Source organism: Populus trichocarpa, chromosome 11, assembly GCF_000002775.5.
Source record: "Populus trichocarpa isolate Nisqually-1 chromosome 11, P.trichocarpa_v4.1, whole genome shotgun sequence".
NCBI classification, from domain to species: domain Eukaryota; kingdom Viridiplantae; phylum Streptophyta; class Magnoliopsida; order Malpighiales; family Salicaceae; genus Populus; species Populus trichocarpa.
Window position 1 is genome coordinate 12,019,132 of NC_037295.2, and position 10,258 is coordinate 12,029,389.

Consider the following 10,258-nt stretch of genomic DNA (forward strand, 5'->3'; position numbering starts at 1 on the left):
TTTAAGATATTTTCAATTTTAGTTTTTTTTCCTCTTGAAATTTTTTTTCTTCTCTCTTATTGATTTTTTTTTTCATACTATAAAGAAAAAATAAATTGATGTGAATTTTTTTATATTGTATTAAAGTTGAGTGATGATAATGTTTTTTCATTTCAGGTTGGGTTGATTGTCACGGGGTAATTTTTCGCTACGTGAATAAACCCGTGCGGCAGCCTAGTGCCTCACTAGACTTAGCCTTCCCTCGCCAATCTCACTTGTGTTTGCCTAGTAATTAAGTGTTTCCCTCACCCGAGAGGTTTCCCAAGTTAGAAGACAAGCGGAATGCACAAGTAGAATAAGATAATCAAACACAACAAGTTTTACAGGAACTCTTTCCCAACCTTTATTGATCTCGTAAACAAAGGGAACTATACACAAATCCGTATGTGTGCTATGTACAAAGATTGCATGCTACACTAAGCTATCTCTATCTAGTGCTCTACATGCTCTTGCATGCCCCTACATGCTGAACATACCCCACGCATGCTCTCCTACAACCAAGAGTTGCAACAAGTATTTATAGACAAAGCATTTACAGGGCACAATTCTCATTCCTAATTTTCTTATTAAAGCATGTTTGTTTTTTCGTTTCAAAAATGCTTTTAAGAAAATTTTAATTTTAATTATTTTTTTCTTTACTTCAAATTAATATATTTTTTTATGTTTTTATATTATTTTGATGTGATGATATAAAAAATAAATTTTTAAAAATAAAAAAAATAAATAAATTTTTAAAAATAAAAAAATACTATCTTAATATATATTTTTTAACAAAATATTTTAAAAAATAATATTTTGAATATAAACTCATTTTACTGTGGACCATATTATAGAAATAAAGTGTTTGAACTGTGGACAACACTGTAGCATCTAGGAGGCGTTATCTTTTCTATTTTTAGTCAAAAAATATTGTTGGGTCAGGTTGTCAGCCAGACCCAATAACATTTGGGTTTAGCTCCGCAGCCAGACCTAAGGATATTGGATCTAGTGCTCTATACTCTTCATATTTGTTTTATATTTGAAAAAAATTATCACAATCTCAATATACATTAAAAAAAAACAACACAAATCTATATATTAGATCACATAAGGAACCACTTATTATTGTTAAGAACTCTTATTATATAAGAATTTAGGAGGGGCTAATTTAATAGTTTTGAGGGACATAATGGATAATTTATTTAACTGCAAGGACCAAAATGAACTTTAGCTCAAATTTTATTTCATGATGGAGCTGCACAAATCAATTGGTTTTTGACTAAATGGGACTGAATAGGACTCGTTAACAGTAAAATCGCCCCGATGTTAATTATGAAACATTAGAAACTTATCACAATCGACATCATCAATTATTTCTTTTGATGACCTTTCATTGTTATGGAGTCTCTAGCCTCAAATTTCTTGTGGGAAAAATGACGCTTGATAGAGAGACATCGGGCTAGGTTCTTCAGGCACCACTTCTCGTGTTCCAATTTCCTAGTACCAAGACCAAACGAACATCCTCACTCCATGCATCTCCTCGGTTGGTGTTCAAATTGGAAAGCTTTCGCAAGCCTTGTTCACCAAGATTTAAAGGGCGGGCTTGTGCCGAGCATATTTGCGGGTGCTTCCCTCACCATGTACCAGGCTCTGGTGATCGACCAGCTTGGCAATCAGCAACAGTTTGATCAATGGTCGCATCTTGTACAATACCAAAAGGAATCGTACTGAGACAGACCTGTGAGTTCAATTTATTGAAACAAATCAAAAACGATATCATCAACACACAATCAGCTAGGCATATAACAAGTTGGATTGAAGATTACAAATAATTGAGAAATAATAACCTGTCATAACCGACCTCACATGATTAGAACATAATATATATTGTGGAAAGCATGACGAGGCTCACCTTCTCTAGTTTCTAGTAAATGCTTGTCTGCTAGCCAGCAAATTGAAAACTAAGAATGAATTACAGCTGCATTCTTACAGAAAGAATCATTTGTGCACGAGTGAAATTAAAGCATAAAACACAAAGCTACACCATTCCCGGAAAGTCTGCGTTACACGTTTCAGGCTTCAACCTCTTGACCAGCAGACTGGGTTTCATCTCTCTATGCTTCACCTTCTCCATCTTCATCATCACCCTCATCTGCTATTTTGGTGAGCTCAGCTTGGATCACAAGCTTAATAGATGACTTTCTTGTAGTGAGATCTGTGTCAAATTGCCGAGCTGCAATGTGGCCAGATTACTTTCAGGCAACCACAAATAAAATACAAACATGATCTCTAAATTACAATAACAGAATTTAAGGCAAATGTTGCTATTTCTTTTTATGCCTGGTACATCTTAAGAAATCTCCCAATCTAGACAAACCTTGACAGACCTATTGTCATTCAAGATGCGGTTCATTCTTACATGTGGACCACAAGGATCACTTTAATCACTGAAAGACAAACTACATATGCCTGCCTTTCTACAAATCTACTGTAAAATGGTAAAATTGTAAATTATCTAGTCAATTTGTGGATGAAGCAAGCATGTTCGATCACAACTATAGAAACGAGACTAAGGGCTTGTTTATTTACTCGATCTGAGATGGCTTGCACTTTACATGCCATGTCGATTTGTCATAAGATTGCTTGTCATGGTATTTTCCAGATAAGAAGAAACACACTTTACTCAAACCAATGAAAGTAAAAAAAAACATACCAAGTAGCTTTAGAATATCAGTGAATGTAGCCTGCAAATAACAAATTACAGATTAGTTCTGGACAATTATTACATATTGAAATATGGAGATGGAAAAAATGACATTAGAATTCAATAAGATTTCTTTGCAGAAAATGATAGTTGCCAAGTTTGATCGCTAAGATCTAGCTGGTAAAAATGACAACCGCAATAACTAGTCTTTTGTTTTGAACAGTTAAGCAATCTTTCAAAACAGCAGAATATCATCAGTCACTACGTTTGTATCCAGCATGCTGTGTTCGTGGCATTTCTAATTGCTTATTATTAGCCTTGTCACATCAATAGGAAGCAATGATGATATCAGATCTTACCGTGTCAAAATCCACCTTCTTAAGAATTTCACATATCGCATCTCTAAGCTCATCATCACTTGGCATCAATTTGTTCTCTTTAACCTTAGCCTTTTCCTTCCCCTTTCCAACTTTTTTACCTTAACAAGTAAAAGAAAAAAGATTTTCATACGTCAGTGTAAAGGAAAACAATAGCACCACACTTCAATTTCACAAGAGTAAGATAGTCATGATTAAATTCAAAGAAACTTCTATGATAGATTCAAAGGGTGAATTATAGCATTTACAGATATTATCATCTTCTGACCAAATAAACAACAGCAATCCATTTCCAAACGAGAACAATCAACTAAATAAATAATAGATCTAAAAAGGACATTACAGTCTGTAAAAGCCATAATTTAACAGATTTTTCACTGCATTACCATTTCCATTTCACAAGAAAATGGCGTTGTGGCAATTATTTTCTGTTACTTTCCAATATTCCAGCTATTTCCATTTTTACTCGTTCCCTTTACTTTTTTTATATATATCATCTTTTCAACTTTCACTACCTTTCTACTTACCCACACCAAATTCTTAAAAAGTCTCATGATTTTGAACCTGAATAAAATATAAAAAAATTTCATTGCTTATTTTAAAGTGAAAATATTATAAACTACAAGTTTGGAAGGTTGACAAAATATCCCAACTCTTTTACATTATTTAAAAATAATCTTGTTGAAACTTCATATTCAACTTGCAAATGTTTTGTAGTTATATAATTTTATAACTAACTGAGGATTTATAGTGGCATTGATGTTATTTTTAAATGATTTTCAAAAGTTTGGTTAGCATCTTAAGTTTTGCCAATATTTTTAAATTTATATTACCTTGAACTTTGATTTCTTAGATTTCTTTGTTTCATTTTTTAATGCTTATATTGTACATGGATCTTGTTATTATTAAACTAATTTTCAATTTTATGGAGATGAATATTTTCTTACACAACTACAAGTTGCAATGAATATTATTTGTAGCATTATAATATGTAATTAAACCATTGGAAGTTTTGTTATCATGCTTATTTAGTAAAATTATTAAAAACATGTGATTTACTATAAATTTTCTAAGAGTTGCAAAAAGATTCTTAACTGCAACCATTATTTTATACCTGTATTATTGCAACCACATATTAAAACCATGATGAACAAACAAAAAGGAAATTTACCTGTGTTTTCCTTGGAGGTAGATTTCTTTGAAGGCAAGTGTTTCTCCTTTGATACCTTTTCAGTTTTCTTCTTCATTGGGGAAACCTTTGGACTTGCATCACTATCCTCATCAGAAAGAATGTGTTTTGATGAAGATTTTTTAGGCGTTCTTTTCACTGATGGACTGGACTTATGGGAGACGGAGATTCTGGTTTTAGCTTTTCCACAAGGTGCTTTTTTTCTCAATGATGTAGCCGACCTCTTTTTGCGTTTTCTGGAGTTTTCTTCAGATTCTTCAACAGATTCATTTTTCTCCTCACTTTCAGAATGTTCAGAGATTTCAGCATCAGATTTTTCTAGAGCACCATTTTCATTTTGCTCTTCTACATTTTCTTGTTCCTCTTCTTCTTCTTCTTCTTCATCTTCCTCTGCTTTCTCTTCTTCTGACTCGTCTTCTGTATCAGATGTACTCTTTTTATCTATCCTCTTTGAATTATCAGCAGCCTTTCTTCGACTCTGCAAAACAACCCACAACCTTTTAAAAGGGAAAAATAATATAAACACTCTAGAGGCACAAAGGGATTCAAGCTGTTGTAAAATTGTGCACCCTATCAGATTCTTAGAATTGCACAAACAGCAATTCACCAGCTTTTCAGCGAAAGGCTTTCACAAACAGAATACAAGTTATGTATATGACATGACACCAAATTTTAAGGAGCATCACAGTTGCACCCTCCCTCCTCCTCTCCCTCCCCCCAAGCATGTCCTTAGAGCCAACTGGTACACAATAGGTAACCTTGACATACACAACGACTCCATAATCTTGCAAAGCTTCTAGATGTGATTCCGCATTGACCGAATCACAAAGCACACTTACAACAAGAGAAATTATACCTTAGCTGAACGTTTCGATGGTGTGCTCCCAGATGTTGAACTTTTGGCCACTCTCTTGCGCTTTTTGCTCACTTTTTCCTGACAGCCAAATAAACATCAAAACTCAAATAGATGTCATGGCAAAGGAATTCAATTTGCAAAACCCGAACTTCATAGGAATGGAGGATAAAGGTCAACAAACCTTCTCTTTTTCAGCAAGCAAATCACTGGTTGTAGCATGGGGGACCACCAAAAAATCTAACAGCTTCGTAACAACATCTTCCTGTGCGTGCATTTTAAGACCACTGTAGTAGCATATTTAACTCAACTTAACAGAAAGAACAAGCCCTGGCATTTAGGGATAGGCCTCAATAGAAGAAAGAAACTACAATGGTGTTTGTAAAATCAACACCAATGCATCCCTCAAACAGCAGGATTTGTAGGTTCACATAATGCTAGATTGTTTGCGTGCATGCTCATGTGCACACAGAGACAGAAGCAATGTTGATTAGAAAACCTAGAATTCACAAGGCTAAACCATGATTTTCTAATCAATGACAATTATATGGTTAATCAAATTACATATTAACAAAATTATACCATTAACAAAGTTAGAAATAACTTGGAAAAATCCCTTCCCCATGCACAGCATCAAGGAAGCAGTGTAGATATCTAAATTAACTGATTTATTTCCTCATAAATGGTGGATGAAGGAAATAATTGTCTGAGCTAGAGAGATCAGAAAATCATGGAGAGCAAGAATCAATCCTTGGACCACATGAGCTGAAACCTAACAAACAACAATTAGTTGATTAACTCACCTTCTTTGCAGTAACCTTGGTAATTGGTATGTCAAGCACATCACAAAATTCCAACAGCTTCTCTTTATTGCACTTGTCAAATTTTTCTTTCACTTTACTCTTTTCTTTCCCCTATAATAATTATAGAAGACAATAGCGATCAGTGTTTCAGAAGACTAACATGGTACAAGGAACCAAGGAGTTAATGACAGAGATAAACAAAATTCTTAAAACCCTTAACATTCTGCATTTAAAATTAGCACTTGTACAGAAAAAGAATAATCATCTATATCTCAAAGTGATTTTTTCACCTCATTTTGATGCCACACAAAACCAGAGAACCGGGATATATTACTCTTAATCTGCAATGCCTGCAAAAACAAGGAACTGAAATTGCATAAAGAAAGGATTGGAATACAATAAACCCCGGTTGTTCCATTCCACAAACAATGAATAAGAACCCAGTTTATATTTGTGTTCAACATCCTCCAAATCAAACACAAGGGAACGGTGAGAAAGACAAGATCATAGCAAGAGCAAAAAAGAAATTAAAGAGCAATCGGATTACCTTTCCTCTCCTTCCAAAGAGAATTGTATGAAGCAGTTTGAATGTATCATCAGCCTTCCTTCTTGATAACTTGAATGCCACTGTAGAGAAAACATTTTCAGGGATCATTTCCATCACCCATTGCTCTGCATGGATATGTTCAACACACCCACTATAAAATGAGAGATTTATGAAAGAGATATTCCCTTATTCTTCAACCACCCTCATAGACACGGTAACAACCATTCATGTAAGAAACAATTGCTACAAAGAGAAAAGAAAAGAAATACCATAGTTGACAAGTTTTGGAAAAAAATCACAAGGCTAAACCAAGAGGGAGGAGGGTGCATGGGAAAAGTAAAGGATGACAAAAGAATGTACTAAATATAAAAATACAAAAAAGTCAAGTTGCAACTTCTGGATCATGCGATCCAGAGTAAACTAGAGTAGAACTCGGATGGCTACCATCCCCCTTGAATGCCATTCTAGATCGCATGATCCAAAAGAATGGCATTCAAGGGGCATGGTAGACATCCTGTTAACTCTGGTTTACACATTTAAAAGTCATATATTACACCACAACATAAACGATATCCTGAGTTTTTCACAAGCACAAAATCTAACTATTTATTATAGAATCAGAAGTCAAAACTACCTCCAAATCAATATGTAGGTAAAAATATAGGAGCACTAATGAAAATTGGAGACAATTTATAATCAATTTACAACCCTCTAAGAGGATGACAATAAAAAATCAAAACAGCTGAACACGTAGTTTAGCCTTCAGACATTAATTAAAATGTCAATAACAAATGTATTGACATAAATTGAGCACTTTTTAATATTACAATGAAAAGGCATATAATCCCAATAGGATGAAACTCAGGTTAAAAAGAAATTGGATATCCAAGGTGCAATAGAATCAATACTGAACAGTAAACACTTTCAAGATCATCAACTTTCATTTAATATATTTGTTACACCAAAAAGAGCACAAGCAAAACAAGAAATTTTCTGACAGCATCAAAATTGAAATTCAAGATAAGAAGGAATTCAGAAATAAAAGATGGACCATACCATTAGGTATATCTTTAAGTGGGATACCTCGGCCCTGCATTTTTAACATAAACGAAGTATAAATTAAATTCCCCAGATGACATGCATACAAAATTTGTACACTGAAAATGCAATAAAAAAAGACCTTTTCAATCTGGAATTCTTTGACAGCATCTTTGTCAACAGTTGCCACCAGCCTTTCAACAGATTTTCTTTCACGCTGTGGCCTATCAAAAGTAGGAGTCCTTGGCTCCGGCTCCTTCTTCTCTTCCATTACCTTCTTCATTTCAGCTTTCCTCCCATCACTCTTCCTTTTCCCACGTTGCTTTGATCGTTCCCCGTCCTCCTCCTCCAACTTTTCTTGTTTCTCCTTGGATCCACCATCCTTCTCCTCCACCTCTTCTTTCTCCTTGGACACATCAACCTTCTGCTCCACCTCCTCTTTCTCCTTGGACACATCAACCTTCTCCTCCACCTCTTCTTTGGCTTCCTTCTCCTTTCCTTCCATCTCTTCATCTACTTTGGGTTTGATTTCTTCTTCCATTGCTTCAGTTCTTCCTTCTTCTAACCCATCTTCTTTGTCTTTGCTTTCCCTTTCTTCAGTCACCTTGGGGTCTTCATCCATCCTTGCAATCTCAACTTTCTCGCTATCATTTTTATCTTCTTCCATTTCTTTTATTCCATTATTTTCCTCTGTTTTTTCAGTCATAACGTCATTGGAATTCTCTTTTGCAGGAGCACTAGTCCCATTTGCCGTTACCTCTGGAACTTCGGTCCTATTTTCTTCCTCGCCCATTTGTTTAGCGTAGACAGAAAAAGGCTGCATTCAGGGGGGAAATCATATTGAATAAGAAGGTCACGATTAACAAGTACCAAATGAAGAACGCCAAGAAAAGCACACAAGTCCGAATGTACAAAGGGGAAATCGAAACATGGCACAATTTTAAAAAAGTAGGCAAAAAAGTCCATTTGAAAGAAGAAAAGTGGCAACTTTCCTCTGAAGGAAACAAGGAATAATAACACAAATTTAGAGAAAACCCAAAACACGAGATTTACAAAAAAAAAAAAAATAATCCAGTCGTATTGGTTTAAAAACCACAGATCTTTTAAATATATTTGTCGTATTGTTTTTTTTTTTTTTTTAATGGAAGTTGAAATTAAGCCAAAGTTACTTTCTTAAGCTCAATTAAGCAGAAATTCCCGGAATTCAAGCTCCGTAGTCTTTGTGAATTAAAGAAACAAAAAACCTAAATTAAAATATCGACAATTTCCCTTCATTTCCAGCACTTTCACAGAAACCAAAGGCAACATACGAATTCAATTACATGTCAGAACCAAACCCAAAAATCAAGAGTCAAACTTCACAAAAAAGAACCCTAAACAGCAGTTAAAAAGACACTCTCGCATAACAAGAAAGAGCAAAATTAACGAGTATTGTTCATAACAGACATGAAAATGAAGAGAATAGAAACTTACAGTGATTTATTATTACTCTAATTTGTTGATTCGATGGGATTGCGTAGCTTATAAAATTAAACTCCTTGACTTGGGACACATTCTCCTTCGATTTCGAAATGGGTGTCTTGATTGTTTTTTATTTATATCTCGGATTTAAAATGTAGTTGAATGCCACCTAGGATGAAACTGTCAGATTCTGGGAACTGATGGATGGATGGCTCTGATTCTATTATATCTTTTCAGTATATGGGATTTTACGGTCCTGATTTGATATTCAAATGCACACACTACGGTTGCCTTGGTTGAGGAGATGAGCCTGGGGAGACAAGACAGTTTTGTGTTTGTTTCGGAGAAGCATGCATAATTTTTTGACTTTGTGATCGTTCGGTTACAAGAGACAGGATATCATAAAATATTGTAAATAACTGTTTTGCTGTTACATTATGTTGTGCTATTTTTAAAATAAAATGTTTTCTAAAGACTCTTTTTTTTCATTTTACTCTCTAACATATTTTTTTCAAGAAAAATATATAATTTAAAGATGCAAATTATAGATTCATTCTATTAATTTTTTTCATGATGAAATTTTTGAAAAACATTACATTATTTTATTGTTAAAGCAATCTAATAAAAAAAATATATACACACACACACAAACATGGATATCACCGCTTTTTGCCACCCATCACTTTGTATATTAACTCTAGATTCTCAGAAGAATCTTCTTCTTCCAGCACAATAAATCTTGAAAGAATTTTCAAAATACATTCTGTCATTAACATTCCATACCATACCAACCCTTCTAGACACTCTATATCAGACATCCCTTCTGCAAGTTTCCAACATGCAAATTATACTACAAATATATTAAAACCAGTGTATACCAACATTGAACAACAATCCCCTCCAACATCTCCAACCTTTTCAACACTCACTGAAAACATCCAAAATGAGCTCAATATTTTGACTTTAGAACAACATTTTGTTATAGACAAAACTTATTTTAGAAATGATTTTTACAATGACAAAAATTCAGATAAACAGACTTGGTTTTTCAAAAATTTCCTCCAACAAAGACAAAATATCCAAAAACAATTTTATGATTACGTTGCATTATATAAAGTACAAATATTATTCTTTGATTGGTTTGAATTACATTATGCATCTAAACATCATATTGTATATCCATTTGCATCCATCAAACATGCATGTCCTATCACAACCCATTCAAAAACACTAGTATGAAACCTCATAAGCGGACCATCAGTTGAGTC

At 34.1% G+C, this 10,258-nt stretch overlaps 1 protein-coding gene across 2 annotated transcripts; it reads right to left on the reverse strand.

The window, feature by feature from the left end:
- Positions 1-1,794: 1,794 nt before the first annotated feature.
- LOC7471874 (DEK domain-containing chromatin-associated protein 3) lies at positions 1,795-9,335 on the reverse strand. 2 transcript variants are annotated; one of them, XM_052445449.1, is made up of 12 exons: positions 9,003-9,335; positions 7,672-8,346; positions 7,548-7,581; positions 6,492-6,616; positions 6,235-6,294; positions 5,945-6,055; positions 5,326-5,406; positions 5,145-5,222; positions 4,271-4,766; positions 3,082-3,200; positions 2,732-2,762; positions 1,795-2,251 (listed from the first exon to the last, which is right to left on the reverse strand). In XM_052445449.1, exons 2-12 carry the CDS (start codon positions 8,320-8,322, stop codon positions 2,133-2,135), a joined length of 1,905 nt encoding a protein of 634 aa, XP_052301409.1. In that variant the 5' UTR covers positions 8,323-8,346; positions 9,003-9,335; the 3' UTR covers positions 1,795-2,132. The 2 variants fall into 2 exon arrangements, with proteins under 2 accessions (XP_052301409.1, XP_052301411.1); XM_052445451.1 differs by having other exon boundaries at positions 6,492-6,571; positions 9,003-9,333.
- Positions 9,336-10,258: the final 923 nt, after the last annotated feature.

Excerpts from the sequence above, each read along its gene's own strand:
- LOC7471874 (XM_052445449.1), bottom strand. The coding sequence starts at position 8,322 with ATGGGCGAGGAAGAAAATAGGACCGAAGTTCCAGAGGTAACGGCAAAT. Across the intron at positions 6,056-6,234 it reads TTGTGTGGCATCAAAATGAG|GGGAAAGAAAAGAGTAAAGT; the intron begins GTGAAAAAATCA and ends TAATTATTATAG. Across the intron at positions 2,763-3,081 it reads AGAAGGTGGATTTTGACACG|GCTACATTCACTGATATTCT; the intron begins GTAAGATCTGAT and ends TGTTATTTGCAG.